The sequence below is a fragment of the Pipistrellus kuhlii genome, unplaced genomic scaffold (assembly GCF_014108245.1).
Source record: "Pipistrellus kuhlii isolate mPipKuh1 unplaced genomic scaffold, mPipKuh1.p scaffold_m20_p_6, whole genome shotgun sequence".
In the NCBI taxonomy this organism is placed as follows: Eukaryota; Metazoa; Chordata; class Mammalia; order Chiroptera; family Vespertilionidae; genus Pipistrellus; species Pipistrellus kuhlii.
In genome coordinates this window covers 50,990,944-51,011,885 of record NW_023425562.1, presented here as the reverse complement: position 1 = coordinate 51,011,885, position 20,942 = coordinate 50,990,944, and the positions used below count along the sequence as shown (strand labels likewise).

Below are 20,942 nucleotides of genomic sequence, written 5' to 3'. Positions count from 1 at the left end.
TTAGGTTCCCTTTCTAAAAAGCCTTACTTCCTAACATTTTGTTCTAAAAAGGGCAAAAGTGAAGGCTGCCTAAGAAAACCAGGTAACTTCACACAGGTACTTTAAGTTATATATGCTGTGGGAAACACAAGCAAATGTAAATGCTAACAGACATGAAAAACTGTCACTTCATTTGTAACCAAAGAAGTGGAAATTAATTAACCTACCAATTAACAAATAGAATTTAAAAATCTAGTGCTGAACAGGCATTCTCAGACATCGCTGGTGGCAACACACTGATGAGTACTTTTTGGAAAGGAATCTGGCAAAATATATAAAAAATCTTACAAAGGTTTATGAAACACTTCTGGATATCCATTCCCAGGAAAATAATAAAAGATGCAAGCAGGTTTTATAAAGATGTTCAACAGCAACATATTAATGGGACAAAATCAGAAATAATCAACAGGAGAATGAGGTTAAATAAACAAAGGTACATTTATAAGACTGAATTATACAGATATACTGACTTTATACTATGAGAAAATGCTATCAAAAGTATTAAGTCGCCAAAACCGGTTTGGCTCAGTGGTAGAGCGTCAGTCTGCAGACTGAAAGGTCCCAGGTTCAATTCCGGTCAAGGGCACATACCTTGGTTGCGGGCACATCTCCGGTAGGGGGTGTGCAAGAGGCAGCTGGTCGATGTTTCTCTCTCATCGACGTTTCTAACTCTCTCTCCCTCTCCCTTCCTCTCTGTAAAAAATCAATAAAATATATTTTTTTAAAAAAGTATTAAGTAATCAAGTCACAAAACCTTGTAAAAAACTTATATAAAAATTTGCCTTTAGGTAACTGGATCATGATTCTTCCTCAAGTTCTTCTATTTTCCATATTTTCCAAAATGAGCATATATTATTTTTAACAATGTGCTATGTGTTTAAGAAGGAGCTAGAGAAAAGCATACAGGCTCTAGCAGCCTTCCAACCTGCTGATTCAGTCCCAGACTTATGGTGGCTGTAGAACACCGAGGCTGCTAGCAATCTGACAATAAGCAAATAGTGTTTAGTTGAACTACTTGACACAAAGTGAATTGATCCCTTCTGATGAAACCTAGTGATCAAGGAGGAATTCATTTATAACAAAGAGCAAGAACTTATATTTGTAATCAGAAATAACAAAAACTAGTATTTACAAACTGTTCCCAGTGCTATATACATTTTATTACATTTCAATCTCATTCATATTCACAACATCAGGACATACTTACCACAGCCTCAACTGCGGGTGAATTGTCCCCTACCACCAATAAAGTGGAACACCTGCAGAAAGCCAAAATAAAAGGCGACACTCAGCAAGCAGAACATAAGCCCCACTGAACCCTGACTTCGTTTATGAAAAGCAAAGATATCCGGCAATTTAGAGGAGAAAGTGAGGGACTTACTTTAAAGTCTTTGATTTGTTATCATTTTGGCCCAGCATAGGTCTTTCAATCTCCAGGTCTCTGCGTCTAGAGAAACAAAGGAAGCAATGCCCTTTTTCAGATAAAATCATGACAACTCAGGTTATTTCCTGGTCATGAAAACCAAAATATTTCAGGGAATGTAAAAACTATCTTTCTTTCACACCCGGTGAGTGAAGGGGCCCTTATGCGGTTTGTTCACAAGTAGCCATCCTGAATGGTAGGTTCCTAGCTCAACCCTGAAGGATTATGTGGGAAGCTAAAGGAGGCAACTGTAGAACTCAACAGGACCACTACTGAAATCCTCAAGTCCTAAGGGCATTTAATTTTCCAACTTGTTTATAAAGGAATAAATTCCTTTTAAGAGAAGGGATTTTTTTTGGGGTGGGGTGGGGTGTGTTTTCCTTGTAACTAACATAGTTATTGACTAAAAAGAATGAGGTTCTGTTCATGTGTTACTTCTACAAGATGTCAGCAAAGAGAAACTGAATCAAGGCCCAAGATTCTATCATTTGTCCCCCCCACATGCACTTTTCTGTGCTACCTCAAATTGTGTGTTTTTATGTGTGTACATGACTTTAGGTACTTTTAATCTCAAAACACCTAAAAACAGCTGATACTTGAACTTGCACAAAACAGCCTTCAGTCATTCTTCTTGATAGATGTTTTCCTGTCTAAAAGCCCTCTGTGTTCTATTGTGGTAGGTAAAAGAGCACAAAACAATCCCATCACACATTAGAAGAAGCAGTTCATTCCCTTCCCCTCTCTCCTAAAAGTCCATTATGTTTTTAGACCTGGTCTGCATTTAAGTAAATAGGAAGCAACTGTACCCGTTATAAGAACACAGGAAGAGCTGTAGGTTTTCTTGGTTGATATCTTGGGCAATATGCAGTTTGTAGGTTTGAATCAGGTCCAGGTTGGCCTGTAACTCCTCCTAGAACAAGGAAAGACGCAAGTAAACTTCTGAGTTACAGTATAAGCCTCCTGTGTTTCGTTTGCAATATCAATGTCCAAAACCAAATCTCCCTGCCCATGTTTGTATCAGACTGTTTAGTGCCACATTCTGTGTTGGATGAGGGCACCAAAGGATCTGTGATGGAAAAGGATGGTAAGCAACTCTAGGTCAAGCGCAAAAACTTGGGAATATGCTGACTAATACTACCTTCAGCTCAGTGGAAAACTGCCCCAGATTTGGATTCAAGTACTATCCGTGGAACTCAGGTCACCTAACCTTTCTGAACCCATTTCTTTATTTGTGTGTTGTTTTTTTCATGTTGTGCCATTTCTCATAAAAACAGAGACAGTGTCTGTAAAATGAAGATAATAACCAGTTACAGGGCTATTTTAAGGATTATATAAGAAAAGTTATATGAACTATAAAGTTAAAATAAATGGAAAGTAGCATTTCTCTTAATAGCCATAAATCTGCATAATTAATTTACCTATATCTTAGCTGACATAACCAGTGTACTACTATTTATATACTATCATTTAATAATATACATTATAGAGTTATATATTACATTCCACTTGATATCTTACTAAGTCAGGTTATAACTTAATCTTATTACCAACACTATTAAAGGTATAAAACTCAAAAGAAACAAAATGGCATACACAGTAAGAAGTGAGTTTCCCTCCCTACTACCCATTGCCCAATGGTCCTCTTGCTGGCCTTCTCGGAGACCATCAGAACAAGTTGCCAGATTCTTGGGTACATAACCAAATATGTACATATGTTTATGTACACACACACACACACACACACACACACACACACACACACACCAGCAAGCAGTTTTAAGCAGACGGAAATTGTTTGCATTAGAAGGGAAAAATGCATCAGGAATAACAAGAGAATCACTTAATCCAGGGCAGTGTGTAAAGATCACCAGCAATCCTTGGGAGAGAGAGAGAGAAAGACATTTGTTTGCCTTCTAACTGTCATATGGGTGAAGTAAGCCAAGAATACAGTTGGAAACTGACCAAATGGATCAGTCTACCTGAAGCTGAACTGCACTGGAATCACTCCAAGGAAACTTGGTCAATAATAAAGGAATTATAGTAAGAAAAGTAAACAATAAGTGAAGCACACAATAATTAGAGATGAAGTTATCTCCAGCTCCCCCTTGAAGGTCTGGAGAGGAACTTGAGTAGCAAAGTTGGAGATAAAAAAGGAAAGAAATGATACTGATATAAAAGAAGTAAAACTGAAAACAACAACAACAAAAAAAAAACCCAAAAAACTGGCTTAAGTGCTACCAGAACTTCTTAGGCAAAGCTGTTATGTATTAATTAACCTCCACTCACCTACCTTTTAAAAAAATACAAATTGTTAGACTTATTATTTTACACACTGCTTTTCCACTTAAAAGTATGGCAGAGATCATTCCTTATTAGGACATTTGGAGCTGTCTCGTTTATTTATTTATTTATTAAATATATTTCACTGATTTTTTTACGGAGAGGAAGAGAGAGGAACAGAGAGTTAGAAACATGGATGAGAGAGAATCATCCATCAGCTGCCTCCCGCACACCCCTACTGGGGATGTGCCCGCAACCAAGGCACACACCCTAGACCGGAATCGAACCTGGGACCGACACTCTATCCACTAAGCCAAACCGGTTTCGGCATGGAGCAGTCTCATTTATTAAAACTGCCTGTTTTCCCACACCTCTGGCTAGTATAAACAATCACTAATTTTTGCTCATGTGATAGATTAAAAAAGGGGTATCACTGTGGTTTTTTTCTATTAGTGAAGATGAAATTATTAATGTTTAAAAACCTTATTTGTTTCCATTTCAAAGCAATACAAACATTCGCTTACACCAGCCTTATGACAACCCATTGCCTATGACCTTACATGTTTTTAATTAAACACATATTATGTATGTGCCCAGCCGGTGTGGTCCAGTGGTTGAGCCTCAACCTATAAGCCAGGAGGTCATGGTTCGATTTCTGATCAGGGCACATGCCCGGATTGTGGGCTCTGTCCCCAATGTGGGGCATGCAGGAGACAGCCAATCAATGATTCTCTTTCATCACTGATGTTTCTATCTCTCTTCCTCTCCCTTCCTCTCTGAAATCAATAAGAATATTAAAATATAAAATACAGCTTAAATACTCATTATCTATATATTGTGAGGATGTTCCTGCTTTACAGAAATTATTAAAATTCTGGTCTTAGCTTTCCTTATTTAAAATAGTGTTTCTAACATATTCAAATGAAAGCCTCAAAGCCTCATTCTTCCATGCCAGGCACTGTTAGACCTTAAAAGTAACTGCTTTCCCTAATCAGCGGCTCACAGGTATCCTAGAAGTCTGGCCCCAAGTTACTTAACACCCCCTGAATATGTCTTATAATTTCTTTCTTATTGCTTTTGAGCAAACTATTCCCACTTCTGGAATGATCTCCTTCCTCCCCAAATCTAAAATGTTGAATTTTATCCACCCTTCAAGACCCAGCTGGGATACCTTCTCTACCTTGAAGCCCTCCCTGATCCCCAAGTCAGAAGTAATCCTCTCCTGCCTTTGAATTACGCTAAGGTGCTTCACACTACCTTTCGAAAGGAACCCTGGGATGGTAGAAAGAGAAAAATGTCAGACTCAGGCACACCTGGCTTCATATCTCCTCCTAATATGTTACTAGCTGCTAACCTTGTGTAAACCAATTCATTCTTCACTTGTAAAGTGGGAATAATACAATACCAATTATGAGATTACTAGACTGAATTTATTAATGTAGATGAAACATCTGAAATTTGAAGGTGCTCAATGAAATGTAGATCTTACTATGTATCCCTTTTTACCCATGCTATAATAGTATATATATCTTCTTCCCATACGGTAAGCTCCTGGAGAACAAGGGACATATCTTATCCACTTTTGTCTACCCCCAGTGCACTAAGAATAGAATTTTGTGAAGTCTGTGAACTGGTTTTTAATGTCTATAGTTAAAAACAAACATGCTATGTCTTCAGGAAAGTAACTACATTAACCATCATTATGTAGTGCAAAGATCATGATATTTGAGAATTCTAATTAAAGATGTTGGATTAAAATACAGCTTTACTCCTTCAAGAAAAATAAAATTTTTTTCAATCATAAACTCATAAGAATAGGAAAAGTGAAAATAGCAATAACATTTTGAAAGTGGGAAAGTAGAAGGAAAACTATCACTCATTTAGCAGACTTGATTAAAAATCCTAGAAGAAAACACAGGTAGTAAAATCATAGACATCTTACATAGCAGAATTTTGCTGATATATCTCTTAGGACAAGAGAAACATAGAAAAAATAAACTACATCAAACTAAAAAGTTTCTGCACAGCAAAAGAAACCATCATTAATATGAAAAGGGAGCCGAAACCGGTTTGGCTCAGTGGACAGAACATTGGCCTGCGGACTGAAAGGTCTCAGGGTTAGATTCTGGTCAAGAGCATGTACCTTGAGCTGAGACCAGTTTGGCTCAATGGATAGAGCGTCGGCTTGGGGACTGAAGGGTCCCAGGTTCGATTCCGGTCCAGGGAATGTATAATACCTTGGTTGCGGGCATATCCCCAGTGGGGGGTGTGCAAGAGGCAGCTGATCGATGACTCTCTCTCATCGATGTTTCTAACTCTCTGTCTCTCTCCCTTCCTCTCTGTACAAAATCAATAAAATATAGGGCATGTACCTTGGTTGCGGGCATATCCCCAGTAGGGGGTGTGCAAGAGGCAGCTGATCGATGACTCTCTCTCATCGATGTTTCTAACTCTCTATCCTCTCTCTCCCTCTCTGTAAAAAAGTCAACAAAATATATATTTTTTTAAAAATGAAAAGGGAGGAAGTACCAAGATGGTGGTATAGGTAAACACCTGTACTTGCTGTCTCCCACAACCACATCAATATAACTAAAATACAGAACAACCGTCATTCAGAACTGCCTGAAATCTGGCTGAATGGAAGTCCTACAACTAGAGAAGAAAAGAAGGGCATTGCCCTAGTTGTTTTGGCTCAGTGGATTGAGCATCACCCTGTGGACTGAAGGGTCCCGTGTTCAATTCTGGTCAAGGGCACATGCTTGAGTTGCAGGCTCGGTTCACAGTAGGGGGTGTGCAGGATGTAGCCAATCAATAATTCTCTCTCATCACTGATGTTTCTATCTCTCTCTCTCTTTCTCCTTTCCTCTCTGAAATCAATAAAAATAAAAAAAAATATATTTTTAAAAAGTGCATTGAGATGGTTGGAGAGGCAGAGGTATGGGACAGGCTGGTCCGACACCCACACGTGACATTTCTTTAATCAGGAGGGTTATCTCCAAGGCCTCCCATGAAAAGCAGGGGGTCGCAGCCCCATACCAGACCCCAAGCCAAGGGTTTCAGAGCTGGGAAGAGAAGTCCCCATAACTTCGGGCTGTAAAAGCCAGCTGGGATTATGGTTGAGTGACATGGAGGCTGCTGGATTTCCAGGTGTTCCTCTTAAAGGGCTGGCTCACAAACTTACACTGTCCAGCTTCCTCTGAGTTCCAGTGCTGGGTGGCTGCTTTGGGGGAATCCAGGGACATATGGGGAGGAACTGGACTGTCTGGCAGCTGGGCAGGAACTCAGGGAGTCAGCTTTCTCCCAGACCGGGGTGCACACAGGGTCACTGTTCCTGTGTTGGGACTTCCCAGTCACAGAGCTGCCATCAGAGTAGCCACACTGTTCTCTGTCCTGGTGATTCCCTGACACCCAGCCACGTTCAATTTGCAGTCCCACTCAAGCTGTTTGCAGCCGCTTTTCCATATGATTCCGGTCAAGGGCATGTACATTGGTTGTGGGCACATACCGAGTGGGGAGTGTGCAAGAGGCAGCTCGTTGATGACTCATTCTCATCAGTGTTTCTAACTATCACTCTCCCTTCCTGTCTGTAAAAAAATCAATAAAATATGTTAAAAAATAAATAATTAAAACAAGTGCTGGCTAGGATGTGGAGAAAAGGGAACCCTAGTACATTGCTGGTGGGAATGCAGACAGGTACAGCCATTGTGCAACACAGCATGGAGCTTCCTCAAAAATTAAAAATGAGCCAGGACCGGTTTGGCTCAGTGGATAGAGTGTCAGCCTGCGGACTGAAAGGTCCCGGGTTCGATTCCGGGCAAGGGCATGTACCTTGGTTGTGAGCACATCCCCAGTGGGGGGTGTGCAAGAGGCAGCTGATAGATGATTCTCTCTCATCGATGTTTCTAACTCTCTATCCCTCTCTCTTCCTCTCTGTGAAAAATCAATAAAAAATGTTTAAAAAAAAATTAAAAATGAAACTGCCTTTTGACCCAGCAATTCCACTAATGGGACTATATTCTAAAAATCCCAAAACATCAATTCGAAAGACTATACTGATATGCACGCCTGTGTTCATAGCAGCATTATTTACAATAGCTAAGATTTGTAAAGAGCTCAAGAGCCCATCAGCAGATGAGTGGGTAAAAGAGCTGTGATACATTTACACAATGGAATATGACATGGCTATAAAAAAGAAGGAGCTGCCCTAACCAGTTTGGCTCAGTAGAGCATTGGCCTGCAGATTGAAGGATCCCAAGTTTGATTCCAGTCAAGGGCATGCACCTTGGTTGCGGGCACATCACCAGTAGGGGGTGTGCAGGAGGCAGCTGATTGATGTTTCTTTCTCATCGATGTTTCTAATTATCCCTCTCTCTTCCTCTCTGTAAAAAAAAATCAATAAAATATTAAAAAAATAAATAAATAGCCGATAAAATAAATAAATAAATAAATAAATAAATAAATAAATAGCCGAAACCGGTTTGGCTCAGTGGATAGAGCATCAGCCTGTGGCCTGAAGGGTCCTGGGTTCGAGTCTGGTCAGGGACATGTGCCTTGGTTGTGGGCACATCCTCTGTGGGAGGTGTGCAGGAGGCGGCTGATCGACGTTTCTCTCTCATCGATGTTTGTAGTTCTCTATCCCTCTCCCTTCCTCTCTGTAAAAAATCAATAAAATATATATTTTTAAAAATAAATAAATGAGAGTATAAAAAAAATGGAGAAAAATATGTGAAACCAAAAGTTGGTCAGCTAGACTGACCAGCAAAAACAGAGATAAGACTCAAATCACTAAAAACAGGAATGAAAGAGACATTACTGTCAGCTTTACAGAAGTAAAACTAATTATTAAGGGACTATTATGAATAATTACATGTCAACAAATTAAATAATGTAGATGAAATGAAAAATTCCTAGAAGGATATAAACCATGCATCTAAAGAAGAAATAAAAAAATGTGACTAGATCTATAACAGAGATAAAATTAGTAACATAAACACTTTCCATTAAGAAAGCTTTGGTCCAGATGGCTTCAATGTGAAATCTACCAAACACTTAAAGAAGAATCTACAGTAATCCTTCTCAAATTCTTACAAAAATTAAGAGAACACTTTTTTAGCTCATTCTATGTGGGCAAGTACTACCTTAATATAATACCAGACAAAGGCATCACAGGAAAATTACAGACCAATATTCTTTCTGAATATAGACACGCACACACAAAAAATACTGGCAAACCAAATGTAACAACATAGAAAAAGGATTATATACTATGAACAAAAAGCATTTATCCAAAGAATTCAAGGTTATTTCAATATACAAAAAAAAGTACTATACCATATTAAAAGAATAAAGCACAAAAGTCACACATATATCTCAATAGACACAAAAAAGCATTTGACAGAACCCAACACACTTTCATGATAAAAGGACTCAATGAACCAGGAACAGAAGAAAACTTTCTCTACTTGATAAAGGGCATCTATGAAAAATTCACAGCTAACATCATACTTAATAATGAAAGACTGAATACTTCCCCTTAAGATCAGAAACAAAACAAAGATATCTACTCTCATCACTTCTATTCAACATTAACCAGAGGTTCTAGCCATGGCCTAGAAAGTTCTGTTTAGGCAAGAAAAGAAATAAAAGGTATCCATACTGGACAGGAAGATGTAAAACTATGTCTATTTGCAAATGACATGAAAACAAGTCAAGCTGAATGGTAAGATATGTACACAGATATAATTTAATTTAAAAAAGTCAAGCTAATTAATTAGTTCAGCAATGTTGAAGGATATAAGATCAATATATAAAAATTAATTGTATTTAGGTTTATTTACTGGAAATGATGAAATACAAGGTCTTTGATCTGATAGACTACAGGCTTGGGTAGCAGGTGACATACCATGCTGAAAACAGGAGGTTTAGTTAAAGTTTAAAGCCTGAATATTGAGGCTCTGTCTTTTTATACATTTGGGTGCAAAAATACTAATGGGTCAGGCGTGCAATCTCAAAGTTTATCTGAGGAATCTGATTAATCCTGCAGAAAGATCTAAAGATATTGACATCAAGTTGGGATTTGGGATTTTCTCGCTGTTATTCTGGTCTATGTGCTTGTTTCCGAGCTACACTGTAGCAATTTTGAGCATCATCTTCTGCTTGAACTCTTTGGGGACAGAATCTAGGAGAAACTTCAGGCTGTGACTAGATTTCCAGTGGACTCACCAAAGAAGCATGACCCCCGAGTTTTCTCAGATGCCAGGTGAAGAAGATTCAGCTGGCACTCAAGCTGTCTCAGAAGTACTAGCAAAGAAACTTAGTAACTTGTCTCTCAACCCTAGTACCAAATTACCTTCCCTTCCACCAAAATGTTTACCCCAAAAGCAGGACAGAGAAAAAAACTTAAAGGGATCTGGACTGGGGCTGAGTCAAGTCATGCTCTACAAGAGGAGATGGGGAGTAAGAACTGTGGAAGTGTTTGGAAAGAAAGGACACAAAGGCTGATTCAAGTTATTACATACCACACCATGTGTCTGCTTAAAAAAACCCAAGAGGAGAGGGAACTTGAGAGTCAATCAAGAAGCCAAAGATTTACATGTAGCTGCAGCTATTGCCTATTAGATGGAGATCCTTCTAATATTATCATTGAGAATTATGATTTAGCTATAAACTTTGTTTCTTATTTCAGTTGTAACAAATTTTTGGATGTGCTATTTCAATTTTTACTAGCAATTGTGTGTATAGGGCATCTTATTAAAATTTGAAGCCTATCTGAGACAGTAAGAAAAATAAATAAAGGTATTGACATCAGGGTTCCCCAAGGAAATAGCCCAGTCTGATCACCCACGGTGATGTCTCACCTGCAAACAGGCCTTTTAGTGATCCACCCTTACTAAATATGGACAGCCAGCCAATGGGATCAAAAGCCATTTGGGAAAAGCACCAGTGACAGTTAATCAATTTCTGGTTTCTGCCAAAACTGGTTTGGCTCAGTGGATAGAGCGTCAGCCTGCGGACTGAAAGGTTCCGGGTTCAATTCCGGTCAAGGGCATGTACCTTGGTTGCAGGCACATCCCTTGTAGGGGGTGTGCAGGAGGCAGCTGATCGATGGTTCTCTCTCATTGATGTTTCTGGCTCTCTCTCTCCTTTTCTCTCTGTAAAAAAATCAATAATAAAAAAAAATTTCTGGTTTCCCAACCTCAGATCTCCAATTCTTCATAATATAGAAGATAAACTGCATAAACACATTCCCTCTGCCAGTTCTTTTAAAAATTTTAGCACAGAAGCCAGTAGCCAGATGTCAGGAACCTTCACAGACCAGCTGTAGTTGCGCCCTCAGTCCACACTCTCCCCACCCAACTGCAGCTTCTATCTAGCAGCTCAGACCTTATTTTAGACAAATGTCTCCCCCATATGGTAAGTGGCTCTAGGAACCAATTACAGCCCTCATACTCAGGCAAATTTCTTCACTAGTGGCTGGCTGTGTTTTCTGTGGAAAACATGCCTCCTTCAAAGAAGCATGACTTTCCATCTTGGTGGGGGAGGCTCAACTAAGTCAGTTCCTTCAGTTCACGCTCTCTCAGCCTAGAAGTAGCAACTACTTTTAGATCTTTTTTAATATATATATATATATATATATATATATATATATATATATATATATAATATACACACATATGCATATATATATATAATATATATAAATCAATTATATATATAATTTTGATTTTTTACAGAGAGGAGGAGAGAGGGCTCGAGAGTTAGAAACATCAATGAGAGAGAAACATCGATCAGGTGCCTCCTGCACACATCCTACTGGGGATGTGCCCACAACCTAGGTACATGCCCTTGACTGGAATCGAACCTGTGACCTTTCAGTATGCAGGCCAATGCTCCATCCACTGAGCCAAAGCGCTAGGACTACTTTCAGATCCTTTGGAGTCTTCTTTTACCCCTCTGAGAAATTAAGCACCTTTTAGTAGTTAACAATATTTTATTTAAATTTTCTTTGCTCAAAGTATGTGTTTTCTGTGTCCTAACCAGACCTCACAGAAAGAGCCCACAGGATGGAAAGTGTGACCTGGAGACCGCTGAGGTGTCACCAGGAAACTCTGACTTATGTCTAAATTAAAAACAAAAGGGCCAGACCCTGGAAAGGAAGTGCTTTCCTCCCATTGTCACCTTGCAGTATCCCTCCCATGTCCTTTATTTATAAGCTAGAGGCCAGTACACAAAATTCATGCACAGGGATTGTGTGTCCCTCAGCCCAGCCTGCACCCTCTCCAATTTGGGACCCCTTGAGGGATGTCTGATCGCCCGTTTGGGCCTGATCCCACCGAGATCCTAACTGCTCTCCCCCTACAGGCTTGCCCCCCCCTACTACCCTCCCCTGCAATCCTAGTCATCCCCAATTGCCCTCCCCTGCAAGCCTGGTCCCCCCCAACTGCCCTCCCCTGCAGGCCTGGTCTCCCACAACTGCCCTCCTCCTCTGCTTTTTTTATTCATTACTAACAACACACCCCAAACAAAACTAGCAATGCAATGGACTGCTACACAGTAATAAAAAGAATGAATTACTGATACACAGAATAACATGGATGAATCTCATAGACAATATATTGAAAAAGAAGCCAAATCCAGAATAGTGTACAAGGTGATTCCATTTATATTGCAAATTGTGGATAGATCATGAGAATTCTCATGTTTTCTGTTCTAAGGCTTTTGGCCAATCACAAGAATTCTTTAAAAAGATATTTGCTAGTAAGAACATGTAATAAATAACTTAAAATGCAATGGGTATTTAATTTTAAAGCTTGCCTTTAACATTTATGTAAAGCATTTTTTATACTTGTTCAATAGAAACTTATCTGGTTACTGGGTAAAGTTAGCAATAAAACTACTGGCCCACAATGTGTTAAGATAAAAAACAGGCAAACTAACTTTTCGAGCTAATAGGAATAGTGAATAACTTGTTCGGGGAGGGGTATTAATGAGTAGGAAAAGGTAATAGAGACCTTTTTGGGATGATGAAAATATTTTATATCTTGATTTGGTGGTGGTTACATAAGAGTATCCTATATAATAAAAGCCTAATATGTTAAGTGTCTGATCCTCTGTTCAACCAATCAAAGTGTAATATGCTAATGATGAGAGGCCTAGTGCACAAAATTTGTGCATGGGGGTGTGTCTCCCTCAGCCCAGCCTGTACCTTCTCCAATCCCAACTGCTTGCCTGCCTGTCTTCCTGATTGCCCCTAACTGCTTCTGCCTGCCAGCCTGATCACCTCCTAACCATTCCCTTGCTAGCCTGATTGATGCCTAACTGCTCCCCTGCTGACCTGATCGCCCACAACTGCTCTCCTATGTAGACCTGGTCCCTCAAATGCCCTCTCCTCCTGGCCATCTTGTGTCCACATGGGGGCAGCCATCTTATGTGTTAAGGTGATGGTCAATCTGCTTATTGCTCTTTTATTAGATAGCATAGAGGCCTGGTGCATAGGTGGAGGCCAGCTGGTTTGCCCTGAAGTGTGACCCAGATCAGGGTAGGGGTTCCCTTGGGGCATGGGGTGGTTTGCAGGCCGGCCATGGCCCCTGGCGACCCAAGCAGAGACCCTGGTAGTTGGAATCTATTTATCTTCTACAATTGAAACTTTGTAGCCTGGAGTGGATCCAAGCCATCTACTTCCTCTGAGGCAGCAGCCATTTCTGTTGGCATTTATTTAACTTCTATCATTGAAACTTTGTAATCTTAAGTAGAGGCCTGAGCCAGCCAGGGTATGTGGAAAGCTTGGCTTCCTCCATTGCCAGGAAAACCCAAGCCTCACTCCTGCTCTCAGTGGCTGCAGCCATCTTGGTTGGAGTTAATTTGCATACTCACTCTGATTGTCTAGTCTGTGCATGGCTTGTGGTGTAGCGGAATGATGGTTAATTTGCATATTACTTTTTTATTAGATAGGATAGAGGCCTGGTGCACGAGTGGGGCTGGCTGGTTTGCCCTGAAGGGTGTTCTGGATCAGGATGGGGGTTCCCTTGGGGCATGGGGAAGCCTGGGTGAGGAGCCTGTGGTGGTCTGTAGGCCAGCCACGCCCAAGCAGAGGCCCTGGATTTATTGCTGGGGAAACCTCCCTCCTGCTCTCTCTGTGGCCATGGCCATCTTGGTTGGATTAATTTGCATACTAGCTCCTGATTGGCTGGTAGGCATGGCAGAGTGATGGTTAATTTGAATATTATTATTTTATTAGATAGGATACCTCAATTAAAAATAAAGCAATATGGAGGCAAAGCCCAAAACAGCCAAAAGGATCTAAGAAGCAGAAAATAGAATGGGTGGCAGATTCTTTGTAATAAATTCTATAGAACTTCTCTACTCTAAAATATGTGAATTTGTAATTTTGATAAAATATAATCTAAATAACAGAAAGCACAGATAATGTGGTGCAGTGATTGAGTGTGGACCCATGCAGTCAGGGCACATGCCCAGGTTTCAGGCTTAATCTCCAGTACAGGGCATGCAGGAGGTAGCGATAGATGTTTCTCTCTCTCTATCCCTCTTCCTTCCTCTCCCTCTAAAATCCATAAAAACATATTAAAAAAAAAAAAGATTATTACCTCTAGATTCAAACCACGTCTATCTGGATAATAGTGGCAAGTTACGTTCCCTCTCTGGCCCTCACTTTCTCCATCTTAAAATAAATCTAATAGGCCCTAGCTGGTTTGGCTCAGTGGATAGAGCATCAACCTGTGAACTGAAAGGTCCCAGGTTGGATTCCAGTCAAGGGCATATGCCCAGATTGTAGGCTCGATCCCCAATTGGGGACTTGCAGGATGCAGCCAATTCATGATTCTCTCTCATCATGGATGTTTCTATCTCTCTCCTTCTTCCTTTCTCTCTGAAATCAATATAAATAAATAAATAAATAAATAAATAAATCTAATAGAACTATGTGAAAAATAACCGAGTTTGTACCCTAAAGTACTTATCAAAGTGCTTTACACATAATGAGTACTCAGTAATGCTAGTTTTCTCCCCATCTATCATTTTCCTTCCAACACAGAGACTACAGTTGAGAGTACATTACTCCTACTTATTTCTTCTCATCTCCCCATTCCAGATACCTCAAGTTTCCCAACCTTATTGCTCTTTATTTCCTCACTCTTTCCTAGGTCACCTGTGATATTGGGATTTATAATAAAAAACATATTATTGGTTTACATTCTGTCCCTGGTACAGAGCTTCTAAACCCTAGGAATTTCAGAAGTAAAAAGAGCAAGTAATGTGGATTATTATGTTAATAAGTGACTAGGAAAGTCCCTAAGCAACTGCTGGATGGGGGCTCGTTGCCAGGGAAACCAATCTAGTGAACTTTTAGTCTCAAACACTGACCTCTGGGGAGAGAGGTGGGGACTAGAGATCGAGTTCCACAGATAATGACCAATGATTTAATCAATCACAACTGCAATGAAGCCTTCAGAAACCCAAAAAAGACAAGGTTCAAAGAGCTTCCAGGTTTGTGAACATGTGGAAGTTCTGAGAGAGGGACGAGTTCTGTAGAAGGTATGGAAGTTCCTTGCCTCTTTCCACTTACATGCCCTATGCATCTCTTCCATCTGACTATACCTGAGTTATATCCTTTAAAAATAAACCAGTAACCAAGAAACTAAAATATTTTTGAGTTCTGTGAGCTGCCCTAACAAATTAATTGAACTCAAGGGGGGGAGGGGTTGTTGGAACCTATGAGCTATAGCTGGTCCATCAGGATGGAAGGACAACCTGGACTTGTGTCTGGTGTCTGAAGTAGGGGTGAAAAGGGGCAGTAGTGCAGTCTTGTAGGACTGATCCCTTAAGCTGTGAGATCTGACAATATCTCCAGGCAGATAGTGTCATAATTAAGTTGAATTTTAGGGGACTCAGCTGGTATTTGAGAATTCTTGGCGGTGTAGAAAACACACATATTGTAACTGCTGTTAGAACTGTATTTTTCAATTCACTTCTCTCTCTGAAAAGAGATCTGGGACCCTTCTCTCTATTATCCATGTAATTTCCTTTGGAGACTTCAGTTTCCTCACCAGAAAAACATGGGAATTGAACAAGACCACCTCTAAGGTTCTTTTAGCATTAACATTTCTTGGTTTCTCTTTTCTCTGAAATTTCTATTTCTGTGAAGCCTCTCCCAGACTGACTTATGGCTCTAAAGATGTTTGGTGAGGCACGTGATGTTGTCAAACATTTACAGATGGCATGCTGCTTACAGGGAACAAGTGTGTGGGAGGGTAGGGGGATGCCTTCACTCATCTCTCTCCAAATGCCAAGAGCCAAGTGGCATTGAGTTACTTTTTTCTTAAGACTGGACTCTCCTGGGTCACATGCATCTCACATTGCACTGGAAGTGTCACCACTAGGGTCAGGTGAATTCTAAGGCACCCTTCTTTCCTGAGGTAAACCCTTTCTTTGCATGCAAGCCAATTAACACAGCTCTCCTGCCCAGAATAGGCACTTACCTGCCCAAAGTGATGAGCCAAAATAATGTCCACAACATTGGTTGTCAAGCCTGAGATCTAAAAAGAAAAATTTGTGTCAAGGGTGTAAGTATATGAACAAATTTATCAAGCTGTTCACTTAAAATCAGTGCAATGTACTGTATATATATTATTCTCTAACAAACAAAACCACAACTCTGCCACACATTTTCTTTAAAATACATTTTTGTTTTTTGGCTTTTTAGAGAGAGAAAGATGGAGCGGGAGAGAGAGATAGAAACATCAATGATGAGAAAAAATAATTGACCAGCTGCCTCCTGTATGCCCCCTATTGGGGATTGAACCTGGAATCTGAGCATGTGCCCTGACTGGGAATCAAACCAGCAATCTCTTGGTTCCTGGGTTGACGCTCAACTGCTGAGCCACACTAGCCGGGCTCACATATTTTCATGAGATGGTGCTTTCAATACACATGAAAACAAGTCAGAAAAAAAATGAAGTGTCTCTTAGAATAATAATATACTCTTATTTGAAGTTAGCAGCTGGAAGAAATGGGGTCATAACTTCTTTGAAAATTTAAGACCAAGAAGTCACAGCTATTAGTTACTTCATTCCTGCCTATATTTTTGTATTTACATTGGATTTATGGATAATAAAAATTGACTTACAACCACTCCCAAGACATCCAAGAGACAGAAACAAATTTATTTCTTCTAATTTTTGTTTGTCTTAGTTTCAGGGAGAGGAAGCTGCTATGTTTACTGAATGTTCTTGCATTTTCAACATTTTTCTCCCAACTTTTTCCATTTCAAAACAATACTTATCCCTTTTATCTCTCTGGTTGTTGTTGAGATTGTTTATATTTGTAAGGTCATTAGCATATCCTGTAGCTTTCTATCTCTAAGAAATTCTATCTAGATAGCAAATACCTTCATTTTTCAATAGCAAATATAATGAGAGCAGTAGCACAGGTTAAACTATTTGGGTTCATTGAAGAGAGTGGCTCATTCATTAATTTCACTCATTAAAGTGAAAATGTGCCCTAGTCGATTTGGCTCAGTGGATAGAGCATCAGCCTGTCAGACTGACAGGTCCTGGGTTCAATTCCAGTCACGGGCATGTACCTCGGTTGCAGGTTCTCTGGCCCTAGTCAGGAGGCAACCAACCAATGTGTTTCTCTCACATTGATATTGATGTTTCTCTCTATCTCTTCCTCTCTCTCCCACTCTCTCTAAAAAAATCAATGGAAAAATATCCTCAGGTGAGAACAACAACAGAGTGAAAATGTAAACCACAGATTAGGAGAAGAGATTTACATGCACCCAGCAAAGGATTCAGATGTAGAATATGCAAGAAATGCTCATAGATCAGTAGGAAAAAGACCAGCAACCCGATTTAATTAAAAAAAAAAAAAAAAAAAAAAGGTAAAAATTTGAATAGTCACATCATAAAATGATATCCAAATGGCCAGTATGTTTTTAAAAAGGTGTTTGATAACATGGGCCCTTAGGGAAAGACAAATTAAAACCCAGTTTTGCCCTGGCCAGATGGTGCAGTTGGTTGGAGCGTTGTCCTGTACAACAGAAAGGCTGCGGGCTGGATTCCTGGTCAAGGCACAAACCCAGGTTGGGGCGCATATGAGAGGCAAGCCATCACTGTTCCTCTCTCACATTGATGTGTGTGTCTCTCTCTCAAATCAATAAGCATATTCACAGGTGAGGATTAAAAAAGACAAAACAACTCCCCCACAAAAAAGTTTATTTACCCATAAACACATAAAATTTAATAGATGCTACAATTAAAAACTGTTTACTAATGAAAGCTATTTTGCTTTTGGTTACCATATAAAAACAAATTAATATTACAAATAAAACTGCTCACCTTTTATAAAAATTAAAAGAGCTATTCTCAATATCCCAAGATTTCAGGTTCTGATCAGGGCACATACAGGAATCAACCAATGAATGCATAAATACATGGAAAACCAAGACGATGTTTCTCTCTCTCTCTCTCTCTCTCTCTCTCTCTCTCTCTCTCTCTCAAATCAATTAGTAAGTTAAAAATAAATAAATAAATAAACGATCAAATGTGGGGAGTATGTGGAATAATGAACATTCATGCATTGCTGATATGTAAATTGTCCAAATACTTTGGAACATTGGCAGTTATCTACTAAAACTAAACAGACAATTGCCCTATGACCCAGCAATTCCACTCTTAGATACAGATCCCAATGAAATGAATCTGTATGTCCATGAAAGACAGATAAAAGAATGTGTACAGGAGCTTTATTCATAGTAACCACATAACAATTCACATAACAGATTACTAAACAACAATTAAAAAGAACAGAACATCATGGGTAACTAAAGTGTAGTCTATGCCTACGACAGAATGGCACCCAATAATAAAAAGGAATACAGTTGAATACATGCTACAAAAAAAAAAAAAAAAAAAAAAAAAAAAAAAAAAAAAAAAGAACACAACATAAATGAGACTGACAATAATGAATTTAAAAAACTAGATACAAAAGAATACATTATTTGATTATTATTATATGAAGTCTAAAAATAGATAAAGCCTGCCTGGCTGGTGTGGCTCAGTGGTTGAGCGTCAACCTGTGAACAACCAGGGGGGTCAGAGTTCGATTCCTGGTCAAGGCACATGCCTTGCAATGATCCTCAGTAGGGGTTGTGCAGGAAGCTGCTGATCAATGATTCTCTCTCATGACTGATGTTTCTATCTCGCTCCCTCTCTGATATCAATAAAAATACATTAAAAAAAAAAACAGAACAGATAAAGTCAATCTATGGTGATTGAAGTCAGAGTAACAGTTATTTTGGGGAAAGAGAGGAAGCATTAAGAACAGAGCTGGGCCAAAACCGGTTTGGCTCAGTGGATAGAGTGTCAGCCTGCGACTGAGGGGTCCCAGGTTCGATTCCAGTCAAGGGCATGTACCTTGTTTGCAGGCACATCCCCAGTAGGGGGTGTGAAAGAGGCAGCTGAATCAATGTTTCTCTCTCGTTGATGTTTCTAACTCTCTCTCCCTCTCTGTAAAAAAAAATCAATAAAAAAATAAAATAAATAAAGAACAGAGCTGGAATCATTCTGCATACTGATTGGGTGTGATTACAAATGTAAACATTTATCAAGTTGTATATTTAAAACTTCTTACCCTTAACTGTATATCCCTCAATGAAAAAATAAAAATAAAACAGGTAAGTCATTTTGAGAAGAGACCAAGAGATAAGCCAACAGACACCATTTGGTGCTTACTTTGGAAGCTGCCCAGTCAATCCAGCCTTTAGCACAAGGGTCAACGTTAATGAGCACAAGGCCTTCCACAAGCTCTGGATAATTGAGCTGAAAAAGATGACAAAGAAAACAGTATGAAAGTTCCACTCCTAGCATTCTTCCAAAAGTAATGGAGCACGGTTAATTTCTGTTCTGCCTTAATGCAGATTTGAAACTAAGACTTCTGAGAGGTCTAAGGGAGGCTATCCAGAAAAATAGGTCTTTAAATCTGGCTTAGCACCTGGAAAACCAGTTTCTTAAATTGCTGTCAAATAATCTTGCCTTGCAAGGATCCCTGGGAGAGACATAGATTTCTACAGCAGAGGAAGGCACCTGGAATCTCTGCAGTTGATTAGCTCCTGGTAGGTCTTCCCTGCTGGGGAAGTGCCCTTGGAACTACTTGGCATAAGGGGCTGATGAGGCTTAAGCTGGCTATTTCACATTCATTATACCTTTATTCCCAATAGGGGCTTCTTACGGTGTTTTTTAAAAACACATGAATAGATGATATACCATTCCCAGAAGATTGTCCTCTCACCTAGGAGGCACTTGAAAAAAGTTTCTTAAATAAAAATCAATAGGAACTTTTCTATGTAAACTCAAAACTCTCTAGCTTACTTTCCCTCCTCTGATTACACTGATTATGCACACTATGGAAAATTTGGTAAACAGAAAAATTATAAAAAGCAGGAAACAAAATTTCACATTATCTTATCATACAACATCAAACCCTGTCAATATTTTGGTATATTTCCTTCTAGTCTTTTCCTATGCATATGACAAATTTTATGTGAACCTGTATTTTAATTTTAACATTTTAGTATATGTGTATCACATAATTACAAGCTTTCTTATAAAATTTTAATGGCTATACAAAATTCTATCTTAAGTATTCTCTAAAAATTACTTTTTATTAATGATTTACTGCCCTCATTTGTGATCTTTCAGGTAATATAAACATGAAGCAAGGCTTATATAAACTGCATCTGGAGCTGACAAAATTTATTTAAAAACTAACGTAAGACAAGCAATAGTACCTGATCACTTAACACAGCAGTAAGAGCTGTGATCTAGGCATTGTCTCAAGGGTACTGAGACTAATATCCCATGTACTTACTGCAAATTTGCTGAGGATGTAAGCTCCAGCTCCAACTCCAATCCCAATGATGCTTTTCACACTGAATGAAACACAGAAATATTGACAGGATTAACTCACTTGAAGGTAGCATGACAAATGGGAAAGAATACAACTGGGTTCAAATCCTGGCTCTGATGCTTATCAGATATAGAATTTGGTCAAATTTCTTTACTTTCTGAGCCTCAGTTCTCCACCTATAAAACAAAGATGTGATCATTTATTTCTAAGCTGACTTTAAGGGTTAAGTGAAATGACTAAAATCTGGCTGAGAGTCAACCTTGAAAGCTTATTTTCC

General features: G+C 39.3%; 1 protein-coding gene across 6 annotated transcripts in view; it reads right to left on the bottom strand.

The window, feature by feature from the left end:
• NDRG3 (NDRG family member 3) overlaps nt 1-20,942 on the bottom strand; it is a 79,251-nt gene that overhangs the window by 12,328 nt on the left and 45,981 nt on the right. For all 6 annotated transcript variants that reach the window (XM_036418406.2, XM_036418408.2, XM_036418411.2 and 3 more), the window contains 6 exons: nt 20,627-20,687; nt 19,492-19,578; nt 16,237-16,293; nt 2,269-2,372; nt 1,421-1,486; nt 1,247-1,298 (listed from right to left, as the gene is read on the bottom strand). In XM_036418406.2, the coding sequence (XP_036274299.1) occupies nt 1,247-1,298; nt 1,421-1,486; nt 2,269-2,372; nt 16,237-16,293; nt 19,492-19,578; nt 20,627-20,687 (427 nt within the window). The remainder of the gene's footprint in view (nt 1-1,246; nt 1,299-1,420; nt 1,487-2,268; nt 2,373-16,236; nt 16,294-19,491; nt 19,579-20,626; nt 20,688-20,942) is intronic.